The sequence below is a fragment of the Chinchilla lanigera genome, unplaced genomic scaffold (genome assembly GCF_000276665.1).
Source record: "Chinchilla lanigera isolate Chin_1 unplaced genomic scaffold, ChiLan1.0 scaffold00078, whole genome shotgun sequence".
In the NCBI taxonomy this organism is placed as follows: domain Eukaryota; kingdom Metazoa; phylum Chordata; class Mammalia; order Rodentia; family Chinchillidae; genus Chinchilla; species Chinchilla lanigera.
The window spans coordinates 7,604,893-7,623,547 of NW_004955479.1; the positions used below are offsets into that span (position 1 = coordinate 7,604,893).

At 36.6% G+C, this 18,655-nt stretch overlaps 1 protein-coding gene across 5 annotated transcripts in view; it reads right to left on the minus strand.

Moving 5' to 3' along the window:
- Positions 1–18,655, minus strand: part of Grm8 (glutamate receptor, metabotropic 8) — a 759,406-nt gene that overhangs the window by 84,356 nt on the left and 656,395 nt on the right. For all 5 annotated transcript variants that reach the window (XM_005402350.1, XM_005402351.1, XM_005402349.1 and 2 more), the window contains exon 9: positions 12,782–13,717. In XM_005402350.1, coding sequence (XP_005402407.1) covers positions 12,782–13,717 — 936 coding nt within the window. The remainder of the gene's footprint in view (positions 1–12,781; positions 13,718–18,655) is intronic.

Below are 18,655 nucleotides of genomic sequence, written 5' to 3' on the forward strand. Positions count from 1 at the left end.
AGCTCTCTCAAGTTTGAATCTCTGAAAAACAGATGTTTATATCCTGGAAAAAATAAAGTAGGAATTGAGAATAATGGAAAACTACAAAGTCAGATCTAAAAATCTAACAGTTGGAGACAGACAGAGTAAGTTAAACCTTGGGTCTATTCTCTGTATAAATGCAAAATTTATTAACTTAACTCCCCCAGATCTATAAAATTTACCTCAGAGACTTAGAATCTCATTAAGGATTCACCTTTTAGAGATGAAAGGAGATGATTTAACTAAAAAGAATCTAGCTTGGTTGCTGGCGTATAAGAGGCATCCAGTAAGTAAGTGACTATTTTAGCTATGATAGATGTTGGTTTTAAGCAGCTTAATTTCACAATTTGGGTTTTGGATTGCTTTCAGATTTCAATTTTGGATTGTTTCAGCCCACATTTTTGAACATGTGAAAGGGCAGAGATTAAGAACTCAGAAAAGCAAGAACACAGTTTTTCTAGCAGAAGCCATATGAGTGATGAATACTTCAAGGGAATGGTTTCTGGGAGAAAGGCCAGAATCACAGCAACTCCAGAAGAAGGGAAGATGAGATAAAGAACACAGAGAAATAAAAACAGATTCCAAGTTGTATAGTCTCTGAGAGTACAGAGGAGAGGCGGATGTGAAATCACTCACATTATTAGTGGTGACAAATGTATGCATGTGCTGTATATAAAAACAGTATGAATAAAAAGCAAGATGGAAAACGGAAATCTGACGGCCTTCTTTGGAGACATGTCCTTCATAATCCCATTGTACTAACTGCCTCTTCTCAGTGAGATTTTGTCTTGCCACCTTTTGTACACATTCTTTTGCCTACAGAATGTAATTATCTCAAGCTTGTCATTGTCAGTTCTTAACAATGAGCTCACAATAAACCAAGTGTTCAATAAATTGCAGTTTGATTGGACATTTTAGCATAGGGAAGGTGTTTTGTTAGGAAAAGGCGACCTCTGCAATCATAAACTGCCTGCCGATATAAACACTTTAAGGTTTTGTGGCAGACTTAACAATTTACCAATACTATTTGCAACTCAGTTCAGTGTCTAGATAAGAATTTTAGAGAAAACTGCTAGCAAGAGAAATACATGACATTTTGTTTTGCCTGAGAACCTAAAATCTTCTACAGAAGCTGTATGGATATATGTATGCGGATGGTACTAGTTCTGTATACACTTACAAAGGTTGCACAGAGATCTGTATTCTATAGTATTTGAGCCAATAGACAGTAAGAAATGTTACACTTCTTGACTGAACACTTAATGAATCCAAAATTCTAGAATGAAAACATTAAAATCACCAAATTTTTTAATTAATTTTTTTTTCAAAATGAGAATAACACAATTGACCTTTAAACAAACAAGCAGAATTTAACACCTGTAAGTGTCGATGCTATTTGACTGCTTCCAAGTCAGTCCCAATTAACAGATTCAGAACCCTGCCAACATGCAGAATATTGCAGATTACGTCATGGAGTTAATACATGACTTTTATAAAGTGACTTTAAAAATAGAGAAAGAAAATTTCTTCTATTTGTAAGTCATCCACAATTACACAAACATGAGGTATAGTAAAGAAAAATAATTCTTAGTAAAAATAACAGTGACCATGGCTTCTAGAGGAAGTCAAGATTACCCTAAAATTACTACAGGTGGTTCTGATTCTCTCTACTTGCTCAAATTTACATAATAAAATTATGACTGAGTATTTGAATGGGATACATCATTTAGAAATAAGTTATATGTTACTTTGCCTTTTCACTTTCAACTATCAACATTTAATTGATATGCTAACTCAAAATCATATGGCACAAGGTATATTTGTCTGTATATCCTTACCTTTGTTTTTATTGCACAAACTGATTTTTTACCCAGTTTTGATACTGTGGGCCCAGATATAAACATTGCTCTGTTGCTGGCATGTTTCAGTCATGAAAAAGAATTCTTTCCTGGCACCACAGAAAGGGCAGGGGTGGCGTGGGGGTAGGGATGCTGCGCAGTGGAAAGCATTTGCCTCACATTTGTAAGACCCTGGGTTTAACCCCCACAGAAGAGTTCCTTTTTCTTCATTAGCCCAAACTAGTAAGAAAGCTATGGCTCTTTTTGAAATTGAGTTGCGTCTAACTCTGGTAGTTGAAGAAAATTTTTTCACCATGAACATAATTATAGACCATACACTGCACACCCTTCATCTCCCATTTGTTTTCTGTTCTCAATTTTATTTGAAATGAGTCTTCAATACTTCTTGGCTGGATTTCTTCAATGAGCTTTTGTCACTTTTCTCTTATCCTTGTACACTACAATTTATCCAACACAACACTGACAGAGAAATCTTACAAAATGTAATTGTATTGAAAATACGTTGGCTGATTATAAAGTATGGAGTATCCTTACATTTTAAAAAGTTTATTACAATGGAAGACACATTGACATTAACCTCAAAATAGTCTCTCTCCCAATATAGTTCTCCCGTCTTGTCACTTTCTGAAACAGTTTTGCAAGTTCTCTTTTGTGAATGTATTTGTGAGATGTGATCAAATGGCCAGTGCTGTCCAATAAAAAAGCAGGCTCCTAAAAACTTTATGATGTGTTCTTATTTATCTTATTTACCATAACTTGTACTGTGAGACTTCTGGGTCTTATCCAAAGTAAACACGACCATGAAAAGTAAACATTTTGAATAGATTCAGGTCATCTAGGTTGCTATGATAATCCAACTAAAGACACTCATGAAAGACAACTCCCACAACTGCTTCAGAAAGTGGCAAGAGCAATTGGATAAACATGTTCAAAGCAAAAGAGAGGAATCTCCACACTGATTTCCAAAGTGGTTGCACCAGTCTACATTGCCACCAACAGTGGAGAAGAGTTCCTTTTGCCCCACAGCCCCTTCAGCATTTGTTACTGGTTGATTGTTCAAAGATAAGCATTCTTACTGGGATGAGATGAAATCTCAGTGTTGTTCTAATTTGCATCTCTCAAATGACCAATGATGTTGAACATTTTTTCATGTATTCATTTGCTAATTTGTATTTCTTCATCTGACAAGTAATATTCATCTCAGATGCCCTTTTTTGGATTGGGTTTTTGAATTTGAGGTGTCTGAGTTTTTCAGTTCTTTATATGTTCTAGATATAAGTCCTTTAAGTAAAGGTCGCATTTCACCCAACTATTCCCCTTCTGGGTATTTCCTCCAAAGAATTGAAAACATCATACCACAGTGATATATGTGCACCCGTGTTTACAGCAGCACAACTCAAGTGCACTTCAACTGAGGAATGGATTAAAAATAATATGGTATTTTTATACAACATAGTATTACTCAGCTATAAAAAAGGATAAACTTGAGGCATTTATAAGGAAATGAATGCAACTAGAGTCCATACTTGTAAGTGAAATAAATCAGCCTCACATGTATAAGAACCATATTTTCTCCCTGGTGTAATAAACTGAAAGAGTAAATAAGACCCACAATGTACAATAGATATTGTGAAATAGAAAGAAAAGGCTCAAAAGGAAAGAGAAACTGGAATGGGAAAGGAGAAAAGAAGGAATAGGAAAGGAAAAAAAATATATATATATACGCACATACACAAGATAGTTAAAATATATATACTACTAATTGCTACTAGCTCATTGAAAGGAGAGGCATATGCCTATATTGCTTGATGGGTTTTTCATGCCTGTAGCTTGTACTACGAGCAACTACTTTGAAGATAACAATGCACAAGGTACTGAACATTGTTACTGTCTTACAATCTTGTTTTGAAATTTTAGGCTATTGTTTTTATTGCTTATTCTTCTTCTCTTTAAAATGAAAAAAGGCAAGGGATCATATTTAGAGGAGTATTAATGGCAGTGTGTCTTTTACTGTAATATTTTTATTTAAACATTCACTGTATTTTATGACCCAATATTTTGACTACACTTATGTTTTCTTATTTATAATCATAAATAATTTGTAATGACCAAGGATTGTTGAGCCATTTTAAAAATTCAAAATCATTCATTCATTTCATCATCCAAAAGATTTTAATTTCTACTTGTAATTTTAGTTTCTAAGATCATCCCATATTGCTCTTTGCCATTGCAACCTAAAAGTGTGTGTTCAACATTTTCTTGATCATCTCTTACAATGATAATTTTTAAAACTTTTTACAAGTTGCGAATTATTTCTAGGATATTTTTTCTTTACAGACATTCTGTTTTGTTTTTTCAATATCTTAATTTATACTTTTGGTTTTCTTCATTATTTTATAATCTACAGCTGTTGATAACTAATTATGATTGTCTAGGCAATTTGATTGATAAAGATTACGAGTAGACCTTATTTTCTTTATTTGAGATTATAAATTTGTGAGCCCACCACCATTTACCCAACCAGCTTCTCAAAAAACGCAAGGATATTGGCAGACAAGGAGACTCGGGACTCACTCTAGGAGGAACTTGCTGTAGGAGCTGAAACATCTACTCCAGATGGAGTTTCATTTCCTCCACTCTCCCACCTCCCTTCATCCAGATCTAAAATAAAATTACTTCAGATTCTTTTCCTCCTTTTTCAGTGTCTTATGCCCACATGAGAAATCCTAAATCAGATGATTTCCATTCCTTACAGATCATAATTTTAACCTCACTTCCCTGACAATGAGGCTGGAGCAGAAAGGGGAAGTGAGGGCCAGTAACTGGTGCAGGTATCCGCAAATACAGCTATGCAAGTGTCTTTCTGAAGGCCACTGCCATGCCTGCTCCAGGTTTTTGTTTATTCTTGATTTAAAATTAGTTGGGACTTTCTTATGAAGCAATTACATTTCTTGGGTTGTGATTTCTTTGTTTTAATTTCTCCGTAAATCTACTTCCACTGACTTTTCAAGATTATTTCAAGCCAGTTTTCATGTAGCGTTGGTTTAAACAATAGCTTCTGTATCTCTCTCACTTTTTCTCCACCGTCTTCTTTCTTTTTCTTTCTTTCTTTTCATTTTTCTTTCTTTCTTCCATATTGTCTTCTATCACTTCACTGTTACTTGAAAGAGATGTGCATGTTTGTGCCAGTCTGTTGTGAGCCAGAACCCAGATTAAATATCTATTTTTATAGTTACTTTAACATCTGAATGTATCTGCTTTGTATTTATTTTAAATAGACTGTAATCTATGTTAATACTTGGTTAAATATTTTTCAATGTTTTGAGGAGGGTGGTATTAACACACATAAAAATACATATTTTTAAAATTCCCCAGCATAAAAATGTATGTATGGTTTCAGCCAAAAGTAACTATTTGCTTGCAATCTGGTCTTTCTGGAACCCTGTGTAGTTCCATGAGAGATAAGCATCTACTGAATCATGTAAAATATAACCTGAAGTAACAATAAGTAAATTAGTCATGGGACTCTATATAATCTGGGGCATCTTTCAAGCTCTGCCTAACAAGAAAAAAATAAGGCTACTTATATGACATTCCACGAAGCATGTTTAATTAATTCCATAACCAGTAAGACTCTGCAAATATTCACATTTTACTCTTAACCTCATCTAGTATCCATATTTCTCAATAGAATTAAGATCACTAAATAATTTTGGATGAGATGTCTTAGCTCTAGGACCAAGATCCTATGTTGAATATTTAGTGCTCTACCTGATTAATGTATTGTAATTTGGACATACAAATTTAAACTTTTTAAAAAAAAATCAGTTGTAATGTTTAAAAAAGAGTAATGAGAAAATACCATAATGTCACTAATGATCATTTGCCTCTTTTAAGTAGTCTTAGACCCTACAGCTTCTGCAGAGCCATGAAGAAAGGTAGGATTATGGGATCCCAACAAGGTTCACTGAGCAATCATTCCTTCATGTTGTCAAAAACAGTATGCAATTGCACTAATATGCAAGGTTGGAATTTTTCTATAGCAATAATATGTAAAACAAACAGAAAAACAAGCATAAACACAGACAAGATAGAATTCCCAAGGAAGGCTACTTTAAAACCCTGCCTATATATGCCCCCAAACCTCCTTACCTTATTTTCTCATGTAAATTTCAGTTGTATCATTTTTACTAACTGCACAAATGCAATTATATTAATGCTTTCTTAGGGGCTGGGGATTTAGCTCAGCGGCAAAGCGCCTGCCTGGCAAGCGCAAGGTCATGAGTTCAGTTCCCGGTACCAGAGAAAAACCAAAACCAAAAAAAAAAAATTAATGCTTTCTTTTTTCTTTTACTTTTTAGTCTTTTTATCCTCTCCAAAGCAGACTGCAACTAAGGTATTCCCCAGAAGCCATCAAATTGGACACAATAGGTGAAATAATCCTATCACTTGAGGCATCACTGAAGCCTTCAAAGGGATCTGCTTCACATGACTATAAACTGGCAAGGGACACAAATGTTGTACATTTCCAGCATAGCACAAAAGTCAGGAGCAACTACTACTGCACAGGAAGAGGATGCTGGTAATTGTTTCCACTGTGCTGTTTGTTAAGGAAACAGAGAAATGCAAGGAGCCAGTTGTAGGTTGAGAAAGACCTTGGTTCTGATCTAGCCTGAGTATTTCTTCTGTCGCTGTCCAGACAGCATGGTCCCTCTTACCTGGGATTCTTCAAATCCTTCTTGTCTCATCTAGATTGTTCTTTAGAGCAAGAATTTTATTATTAATCTCAGCACTGCCTCCCACAACTCTTTTTTTTTATTTTAAAGAAAATATTAAAAAAATATATAGTAGTAAAATACCAACATCCCAGACAAAAACAAAACAAAGCAAGAACATTAAAAATGATACAGGGTTTCAAAACAAAATTACAGGAATTAACAGTGGTTGTTATATTACATATTGTTATCTTCAATGAAGTTGCTCAGATTACCAGATGTAAGAGTGCAAGATTGATCAAACAATTAAAGAGAATAAAAGTAATAATAATAATTTTAAAATGCTTGTCTCAAACTGTAGTGTGACGATTTCACCACTGTTTCCTAAGGAATCTTTGCTTTCCTCCAAGTTTTCCTGCTAAATATTTGAAGACAGGTACATACTGCCTCAGGATCTGCTCTTTCTCCTTATCCTACAGATTCTTGTCTCCCTTTTGGCCCTGTTTCCCTGTCGGAATCCTATAACCTACACTCTCAGGCAAGTCTCTGTTTGAGAAAACAGTTCAGGCTGGGGGCTGCACAGACATGGTTAAGTGGCTGGAAAAATTGAGATAATTATCTGGATAAATCAATTCAGATCCTCTGAGTCAATTCATGTGAATATATTACTAAACAGATATCTTTTTAAGAAGATACTTCAGGCCCGGTATAATGCTAGGTGCTGAAGATAGAATGCTGTCATGGTTAATAGCCTAAAGGGATAACACTCAACATTTATTCTCTGCTGATTATGTGTTAAGCACTTTTTCTGACCCATGGCTTGTATAACTTTCTACCAAATAAGCATAAGGTATCTATTAGTACTAAAAAAAGTATCATAATCAAAGGCAGGTGTGTGTGTGTGTGTGTGTGTGTGTGTGTGTCTGTGTGTGTCTGTGTGTGTAATTAGATGTCTTCCTACCCTTTCAAATGATAAGAAATAAAGTCTGTTCTAGTTTGAAAACATGCTGGGCCCTTACAGCAGGTGATATTTTACATGGTTCCGTAGTGGGACTGGCACTGTCTAGGGGAATTTCTCTGTCTGCAGAAGTACAGCCTGCTGCCTATGCTTTCTCTGCTAGTTTAGTAAGTCTAGGAATGGAAGCCACACCCTCACATTCCAAAGCTCATGCTTTTGCTTTCTGCCCCAGGAGCCCCTGTACTTCTGCACCTCTCTGCCTCTATATAGAGATACAGTAAAAGCACCAGGGCAAACAGATCAGGCAGTCTCATGAATCTCCTTCACTTTCTGACATTTATGCAGAGTGGACAACAACTCTAAATATTCCAGTGTCCCCACTTCAGAATAGGTGATAGCAAGATCTTTTTTAAAGAAATATATGTGGTTTGTCAATAAATAAGAAAATTATTTTTCAGAAGGACATGTGGCTGTAACCAGGATCACAAGAGGCATATAGAGAAGCTTCTTGTTATGCCACGGCCTAATTTAAATCGTAGATAAGCATTCATGGTATTCTATTGATTTACTGTTGTGCAACTGACTCCACTTACTCAATCAACAGGCAGCTATTGAGAATGAGCTACATGAAGGGCCCTGAGCCAAGATGTATTCATTCAGATAGACGTCGGAGAGACGCTGCCTGTGGTCAATGAGTTTACATGGAATTGTGTGTACAGGTGAGAGGACACAGAGGGCATTAGTGAGTGCAGGACCCTGTCAAAGATAACACAATCCTCACTTTTCTGAAATGAGTTACCAGACAGGTGCTGCGCTACGCATCCAGAAGGGTGAGGAAAGTAAAGCTGGTTCGGGGTTCACTAGGGGTTTCTGCCATTTCTGAGAGTTTTTTTCTATTTTGAATTTGTTTTGCTTTGTTTCCCTTTGATGCTCTGGTTGAAGCCCTGTGGCTCTGAGAGGTTGGCAAAGTCATAACCCTTGTCTGATCGTCTCTCCTTTATGGACCCAATTAGAGAGGGTAAATTATGTATTTAAGAGATTTCTGCCATCCCCACAGCCCCTAACCATCCCTAAGGATTCTCTTCCTGCCTGCGAAGTTAATTACAGTTTATTTTGTCTTTTCGGCACAATTGCATTCGTTTGCGTTCGTTTTGGCCATGCTCAGGATGTCCACCCCCGTCCCTCCACTTCTCTGCAGGAAAAGAAAAAACTACATGCATACCATGATGTGATCAAGTTCAGCAGTTTAAATACAAATGATGTCTTTAAAATTTATAGAAAAATATCATTCATATTCATTTCAAAATATGCAAAGGGTAAGAGTATAGGGGAATTAAGTGGTGATGAAAATGCCCTTCTGTGAGCTAACCAGCTCCAAAATGCTAAGACAAATGACTCTTTCTAACTCAGAGTTACTCAAATGTTTTACAAAACATCGTCTAAATTGTTTAACTGATTTTACCATTGCTTCTTGTAATTTCAGCACTTGAGTTTTCTGCTACAGACATTATTCTGAGACTTGATAATCAAATGCATATTAAAAGAAAATTTGCTCTTCTGGTTTTCTTGGGATATAAATTCTGGGCCACTTGTGCACAGGGTGCCCAGTTCTTGGCTTTCTCATCTCAGATCTGACCCTGCACTATGTTCTGCCCTTGAACCCAGCACCTCGCGGTGCTGACAGCCATCAGTAAGTCAGGGCTGGGAGCCAGGCTGAGCCTCTCAGTGAATACTCAGGGAAGCAGATTGACGAGGGTTCAATAATTAGCACAATGCCCGACACAGCACTCAATAAGGATCTGCTGAATTAATGGATGTGTGTGCTGCCTAGCCGTTGCAGACACTTCAAGTTAATAACGTGGGGCTAATTGGCTGAGCATTATAAATGAAAATACAGGGCTGCCCAGCTCTCTGTTTCTCCAAAGTCAATAAAACTTACTTAAAGACTTGTGTTAGAGATATAAAACTTTTATTCATTTTAATGTTCATTTTAATAGTTTTAGAAACGTGAAAAAATATTCTCAAGTCTTTTATGTATTATTTTTGAACCACAAGAGATACTTTTACAGAAAATAGCAGGTAGTAAATTTTAAGGTAAGTTTTAGAATAACACAAAATTGTGTTATACAAAGTACCCAGTTGCAAAATCTAAGATATTTATAATTCAACAGCTCTTTATGTAGAGCTGGTCTAAGTCCAACAACTCCAAGGCTAAATAATTTGTGGACTCCACAACATCCTGAAAATTCCAAGTTAGTGTTTCTCAATTATTTCTTCGGTCTGCTTCACACTCAATTGTATTATAAATACAAAATATATTCCAGTGAACACATTTTATCATTTGCTTTACATATTCCTTCTTAGACTTTGATTTACAGAACTAAAAAAGAAAAAGAAACTTTGCTAGCCACATTCAATCCTATCTCTAAAGGCATGGGTAGATTCACACCTATGTAACTTCCAGGCTTTGAAATGTTGCTACAGGCTACAGAACTCAGGGTAATCTCCATCCGCTGTCTTGCTTGTTGGTCTTTTTCACCCCCACATACATGTCTCTATGACAGCTCCTCAAGGGGGAGCTATCACTCTGCAACATTATTGATCTGATAGAAAAAAGGCGCCTTTTTAAAATTACCTTTTAAAAATGTAATAATATGATTCATAAACTGTTGTAATGATGTTCAGTACCTTAATATAAGGCCATGATTCAATTTAGCCTAAAACATGAGGCACTTAAAGATTTATATGAATAGAAAAATTATCATAGTAGCTTTTGTATTTGCCCTCCTCCCATTCTTTCTTTTTTTAAAGAGGAAAAAAGACCCCCAAATTTCGAAACAAGATAATAGGAGGGTAACAGTGGTTAATATATTATATATTGCTATCTTTATGTTACTTATTCGGAGTACAAGATATTGGCATTTAACTGTCCAAACAATAGTAGCACACACCTTTCTTTTCCATGAACTAAGACAAATTCATAATATAATTATCTGAACTAATATATATGTATATATATATATATATATACATATATATTTATAAACTTTTCCTTCCTTTTTTTCTCCATTCTCCATCTCAGTTCCTCCTCTCATTCTTAATAGTCAGTAAATGTCAAAATTAAAAATTCAAAATAAGAGTAGGATTCACTCCATAAAATGTCAATGAAGAGAAAGAAAAGAAAAAAAGTTAGACGTGAGCTCAGGAGATTTTGCTTGGCTGAAGTTTTCATCACCTACCAGAAAGCAGAATAAACTACTTGTCATGGTTGTTGCTAGGTAAAAGAGTATATAAATATGATTCAAATACAAATGTAAGAACCTCTTAAATTGATATTATTAATAACTCATATAATGTAGACATTTTCAAAATTTGAAAAACGTTATTTTCCCTAACTAGACCAAAAAAATCACAGTTTAAAAATAGATATTTGGAGACTTGTTTTCTAATTCACACATTATTTCTCAAGTTAATTTACAAGTTTTATCACAACAGATACCCATCCACATTTGGAAAAATTTATTTTCCAGCGTTTTGTTTTTTGTTCTGGTACCAGGAATCCAACTCAGGACCTCACGCTTGCCAGGCAGGAGCTGAGCTGCTGAGCTAATCCCTGGCCATTTTCCAGTTTTTAGGATGAGCCCCAAACTGTTTGACTTTACTTTCCTGCCACATGCTCGGACCTACATAAAATATTCATGGATCTCCACCAGGTCATGCAATTTAAAAATCTCCAGTGTTCTAGAACTCGTGTCAAGTTCACTTTATTCAGTCGCAAGTTTGCTGAAGTACAAGTTTTGCTCAAATATAGTTGGGGAGCACACTGATGGACTCTGATGTGAGTATGCATTCTAATGAGTTCCCTGTCCCTTTGTGAGGGCGTCTCATATTTTGCTGGTATTTTAAGTGAGAGAGAACCTCAGTTGAAAAATTATAGCCAAGGGAAAGTAACTGTCCCCAGGCTGTTTGATTTCTTTAAACTTGTGATCATGGATGATGCAACAATACTTGCATTCTCACTTTGAAAGAACTTTCTCACAGACACATTAAGGCTAAGGGACTATCACTCCAGGATAGCTTACAGGTTGGTTTATCACCATTCCATTATCAAAGTCAACCTTAGTTCTTTGCTTTTCTATACATTGAACTACACATAGTTTTTGAACAACAAAAGATAATTTTACCAAACAGTAGCACATAGTAACTTTAAGGTAAGTTTTCAAGTGACACAAAGTTGTGCTATACAAAGTACCCAGTTGCAAAATTTAAGGTATTTATAATTCAATAGTCCTTTTTATTTTAATCTTTTTTTTTTGAGACAGGGTCTCATTGTGCAGTTCAGGCTGGCCTTGAGCTCACTTTGTAGCCCAGGCTGGTCTCAAACTCACAACGATCCTCCTGCCTCAGCCTCCCAAGTGCTGGGATTACAGGGGTGCGCCACCACATCCGGCTTCAATAGTTCTTTATGTAGTTCCAAATGCTCCCTTTCACGTAAAGATGTTCTTTACTAGTAGTGTTTTATGTAGGAGCAGTTAATGAGAAATTTGTGACAAAAGCAATTACTTTTGGAGGTTCAATTAATCTTCACTTTCTAAAAATTGTAGGCTGCTTTATATAATCACCCATGGCAGCCTTCATTACCCCTCACTATCATCCCTCACATACCGAAAAGTAACAAGATTAGGGCTATGAATAATTAGTAAAATGGCCCAAATTGCAACAATCCATTCCAGTTTCTTTCTGTTGTGGTTGTTTTCACTACCACATGTTTTGCTTCCATGACTAAAATCATAATAATCAAGGAATGGCTAATTCTGAGAGTCACAGCAGAAGAGAAAATGAGGCATTTGTCATGCAGTGGGATATTTCTGGGACAGATCACCCCTGTGAGCCACATCTGCCCTTTCTTCCTTCCGCTTTTAATTAACATGTGGAAAAGAATAGTGATGTTATCAGATAATAGAGCTGAGAAGAGAGATCCAGAAAGTGATGTGAGTTCTCTGAATCTTCAGCTTTACCAAGAAGGATGCAATAAAGTGTTTTTCTTGGAAAAGTCAACCTTCTTCAATACATATTCAAATCAACAGGACCTTGAGAAAGAATAGCACAAACTAAAGCATCTTGAGAGAATATAAATGAGATAGCAGGGGGGGGGGAGGGAGAGAGCAAGCAAGTTACAAGAAGTTAAATCCAGGAATAGGGTGTCAAATGCATTTCCTGCCACTTACCTTTTCTGCTGACTGAGCTGTTCCAAAAAAGATGGGGATGAAAGCTAACCAGATGATGCAAGTGGTGTACATGGTAAACCCAATGGGCTTGGCTTCATTGAAAGTCTCTGGAACACCTCTGGTTTTAATGGCATAAACAGTACAAGTGACCATCAAGAGGATACTGTATCCCAGTGAACAAATGAGTGAGAGGTCAGAAATGTCACACTTGAGCACTCCCCGGGCATTCTCTGGGTCTAGTGTTCGCTGCTCTCCGTAGTCAATGATGGTGTGCGGGGGATCCACCACAAACCACACGAACACCCCGAGAAGCTGGACGGAGATGAGGCTGGAGGTGATCACCAGCTGGGACGCTGGACTGATGAACTTGGGCGCCGTGACGGACTTCTTCCCCTGCTCAAATATTCGGTGGATGCGGTTTGTTTTAGTCAGAAGGGCTGCATAGCTGAAACACATACCAAGTCCTAGGAAGATTCGGCGGAAGGAACAGATGATGGTATCTGGTGCTGCAATCATCAAAAAGGTGATCGAATAACAGAGAAAAATCCCGGTGAGTAACACGTAACTAAGTTCCCGTCCTGAAGCCCTCACAATAGGTGTGTCATTATAGCGGACAAAGGTCACAATCACAAAGGTAGTGGCGATGATTCCCAGTATGGCAATGAACACGGGCACCATAGCCCAGGGAGAATGCCACTCCAGTTTGATGATGGGGATCCTCTGACACCCTGTGCGATTGATGTTCGGTCTTTGGTCCAGAGGGCAAAGTTCACAGGACAGCTCGTCCACCTGGTAGTTGTACCCTTCACAGCGCTCACAGTGCCAGCAGCAAGGGACACCTTTCACTGTTTTCTTCCTCTCCCCAGGCTTACACGGCAGGCTGCAGACCGAGGACGGATGCGGGTGTTCGCGGTTAGCCCACTGCATGTGTTCCACCTGTGGGCATAAAATATTAATGAGCCTTCCATTTCCCCACCATTTATAGTATTGGAATCCTAGCTACAGGCTTGTAAGACATCACTGAATGCTGACAATGCAAGTACGGTAGACCCCAAGAGCCCGGTTTCTTTCCCTGATACTGACTTAATGAAAACGTTAAATGATTGGGTCCAATAAGTCATTCACATCATCAGGGTGATGAGCGTCATTAGTTTCCATTTATTTCTTCATTGCTGACCAGTCTGACATGTGAAGATTTCTCAGTCCAAAGAACTTTAACACAAAAATTTAAAAAATGTTCTTAAAAATTAAAATAAAAAGGCCTATAGGATCTCTTAGAGCTAAATCCAAGCATGAATGCCAGAATCTGTAAAATACCGAATTAGAATACACATGTATATAAAAGGTGATCCATTCCTTCCTATCCTACTAGGAGAAATTGAGATCACATTGTGTCAATTTTGAAAAGAAATGATGAAACTTGGTGCCTTAATCTCAAGTTACTCATGGAAATGACACTGTGTTTTACCCATGTTCAAATATGAAACACACTATTTTTCTAAGTCATATATGTCCTTATTGTGAAAAATGACCTGCTGAATGAAGTAACTTAATGATAGTGTTTTCCATGGAACAAAAGTAGTTTCATAGGTGATTTAAGCAGTGAAATTAGTGCAAATGAAGAAGTCTCCCAACTGTGCTTCATACTTATCTTATGGCCTTAAAGTTTCACTGTAGAACCTTCAGAATAATTTTATTGAATTAGAAATGTACTTGAAGGAGATGATGCCAACTATTGATCTCGTACTTTGAACATATTGATCTTCTTTTGAACAGTTGCTAGCATAATAGGTGTGGTCTGTGAATGGAATGGTTTATTTACTGGCATAAACACTGATTAACAGTTTATTTCCCTTCAAAAAATACTTGTTGAACGCCTGAAGAGAAAAGGATAGGCTAGTGCTATACAGAGACCTGAAGAATCAGAACCAACTTGAAAGCACTGGGATTTGAAAATAGAGGATCACAACTGGAGGAACAAGCAGAGGACATGAAGAAATGTTATGGAGGAGCACTTATTTTCATAAGACCAGGTTTATTCATAACCCTCAAGAATTGCCCTACTCTGGGCTAATCTGCCTATGCAATGGCTGCCGATAGCCTTTCCTCCTGTGATCCACACAGCCATGTATTTCCCATCTTTCTGATTACAACTGATGTATCTGAACAATAGTATGTTCTAGGAACAAAGGTAGAAGATCTCTAAGGCTAGGTCATAAAGAACATTTTTGCCTCCTACTCTGCTTTTTCTTACATATTTCACCCCAAGGAAAGCACCACAGTCGTGAAAACTCTCGGTCATCCCCGAAAAAATGAATGGATGTCTCCTGTCAATCACCAGCAAAATAGTGCTGTGCAGGTCAGGGAGCCATCTAGCAAGTCATTATCTGGCCCTAGGCCAGCCTTTGGGTCACTGTAGCCTGACTGAGATGGCCCCTATAACTTAAGAGTTTCTGAGCCTGAGGGGGCCAGCTAAGCCACTCCTGGATTCCTCTTACCCAAAGTATGGACAGTAATAAATGTCTATCATTTTAAACTGTAAAATTTTGGAATTATTTGTAGGAATCATAGAGACTTAGTGCAGTGAGGCTGAGGTAGGAGAGTTATAAGTTCAAAGCCAGCCTGGCACAGTAGCAAGAGCCAACCTGAAAATCTAAACAATGGTGGAGGAGGATGTTGGGATGTGGCTTGGTAATCCTTAGGATAAACTCCAGTCACTACAAATAAGAAAAACAAAACAAGAACAAAAACAAATATGACTCAAATAAAGCTGCTCATTCTGTGGCCACCGTCATTCTAATGTCAGTGTAATAATCTATCAGAAATCATACTCAGTGACAGCTACAACACCACTCAAAAACACCCCAAGTGTGCCCTTTCAACAATATTCTCCCATCACCGTTAGGCTTCCTCTCCTAGGCAACCAGGTGAGAGAGACTCTTCTCAGGAACAATTATTTCTTCTCATGAACAATGCCTTCCTTCCTTGAATCTTTCTTACACCATTGAGGACAGAAAATTGCAGGCCCCACCTGAGTACTTGCAAAGAGCTCTCCACTCTCCCATGGTGGAATGAAGCATTCTTCTGCCTAATTCCAAACATCCTCCCTTTGTGAAGGAGGTGCTGCCTCATAAAGTCACACAAGACTATTAGATCTAGTCTGTCCCTCATCACAGTGGAAAACAAATGTATCATAGCTGCTAATTTTCTAGTAAGTTTTCATGACTTTAAGAGGTTATTTTATTTACTTGTAGGATTGCAGTAAAAAAGAAAAAAATTTCAAATTGGAAGCACATAGATGCTCTCTCAAAAATATTGAGGAAAAAATAAATGTTCCATTAAGTGGCTGAATTATTGATTTTATCCCTTAATAGATGCATAAGATAAAGTACTGTTTTGAAGGTTATGCTTCAAAGCTAATTTTTCTAAAACCAAAATTGCATTTTTTTCCTGAAGCTTCCATGGAGGTACACTGAGACAATGCCAAAAGACAAATCTCAGAAACATTAAGCTCCAGGGTTGACAAAAACTTTAAAAAGTATCATCTCTAATCATATTGGGGGTTTTGGTTTTGAGTCCATGGCCTTCACACTGAGCTACATCCCCAGGTTTTACTTTGTCTTGTTGTTTTAGGACTGGATCTTGCAAAGTCACTAAACTGTCCAAAGTGGGCACTGACTCGATACTCTCTAGCCGGAGCCTCCCAGAGCACGGGGATCACTGGCAAGGGCACGACACCCAGCTCATGTACCTGGTGTTTCAATTCCCAATAGATGTTATTTTTCAAAATGAAATAAGATACAATTAGCACAAAAAGTACTTATGCTGAGTCTCCTCACATGCCATAAATGTGTTATTATAGGCTAAATATGAAATTTTTCTTGATAGATTTTCTGTGTTTAATCACCAGAAAAATATTTTTAATAAGTGAAAAGTTAAGAATATGAAAATATCACAGATTTTAATATCTGTGAGTTTTCTTTAAATAAAAATATATTTGATTAATCTATATCATATTTTAATATAATGAAGATGAAGTATGTTTTAGTAAACATGCTGAGTATGACTCCATTTTTACAAAGAGAACTAGTAATGCAGCTATACCCTGGTGATAATTAAAGTCATATTAGCTTTACAGTGAAGTTGGGAAAACCAAACACTGTCTCCCTCAAGGAATGAGGAACAACACACGCTTGAGTACTTTACAAATACGGAAATGTTTCACGTCAATAATTATTTACATATTTGCTAAATAGTGTTTTAAGACAGAGTAAATTAAACTGATTTCTACCATTTTGTTATGTGAAGAATAAGTAACACACAATCTTTTTGTATTGCTTGCTTAAAAAATTATACCATCTTTCGTAGTATCAAGAGAAACCTTATCCAAGTATTTTTAAATTTGTGTTTCTTACCGTTGGTTTTCCTCTGATGCTAGGATGTTTTTGTCTAACACCTGTAGTCTAACAAATGAATGTTAGTTATGCAGACAGACTTTGCAGGGACTGAAAGATAGGTCATTTCTGTCTCAACGGTGTTTACAACAGTGATTCATTCAGCGGATTTCCATCCACTGCAGTTCAGAAAATGTAAGCTGTCCACTGTCGAATTCTGTTATTATTAGAGATAACTATACAAACCATCACACAAATAAAACTTCCTGGGTGGCTATGCTTCTGGTTTTTTAATCTTTAATTTTTCTAGAATTACCTAGAACAATGTTTCATAAACATATTACAGAGAAAATTATTTTTATAGAATAATTTTTCTGTGTGGTTTTAATAAGTCCTCAAAAGTTCAAGAATTTTTCTTAATTAAAAGTCCCTTTATAATAATTTACACTACTCATTGCAAAACTGTCACTAAGCATAATACCTCTAGTACAGTGGTTTCCAACAATATTAAGTGGCAAGTTTATGAATGTGACTATCAGATATGTGGTGACATTTAAAATAATACAGACAAGTGATATCTAGTGAGACCATTCTTAACTGTTTTCAATTTCTCCTTTAACATAAGAAAAGACTGTTCCTATGTTAAAGGACAATTTAAAATGAAATTAACAAAAACACTTATAATACCATCAAAATTACTTAGGAAGATAGTTAGCAATAGTAGTACAAGTTTTATTCACTAAAAAGCTCAAAACTATTTTAAAAAATAACAAAATCTAAATAAATAAAAAAAATCCTACGTTCAGGGATGAGGAGATTTACAAGATTTGCTTTCTTGAGATGGTTACACTTCTTAGATTTAGCTACAGATTCAACATAAACCCTACAAAGATCTCAACAGGGTCCCTTGCAGAAAAGGACAAGCTGATGATCAAATTCATACAGAACTATTAAGAAACCCAGAATAGTCTAAATAATGTTGAAAATGAACCAAGTAATGGATAAAAACATGGGTTTTTTTATATAATGGAGTACTACTCAGACATCAAGTAGGATAAACTGGAAGTTTTTATAGATAAATGGATGCAACTCGAGAGCATACTTATAAGTGAAGTAAATCAGATACACACACGTAAACATTGCATTGTCGCCCTAGTGTGACAAACTGAACGAGTAAATAAGATCTGAAATGTACAACAGATATTGTGAATTGGGAAGAAACTGAGCAAAAGAAAAGAGAAACTGGGATGGTGGAAAGGGAAAAGGAAGGAAAGGAAAAGATGTACACACACACACACACACACACACACACACACACACGATAGTTAAGATAGTTATACAGCTAGTTTCTCTTACTTCACTGAACAGAAAGGTTTGTGCTAATGTTGACTGCACAGTATTTCTTGCTATACTTTGTACTCTGAATAGCTGCTGCAAAGATAACAATATGTAATGTATTCATTATTGTTATTGCCCTACT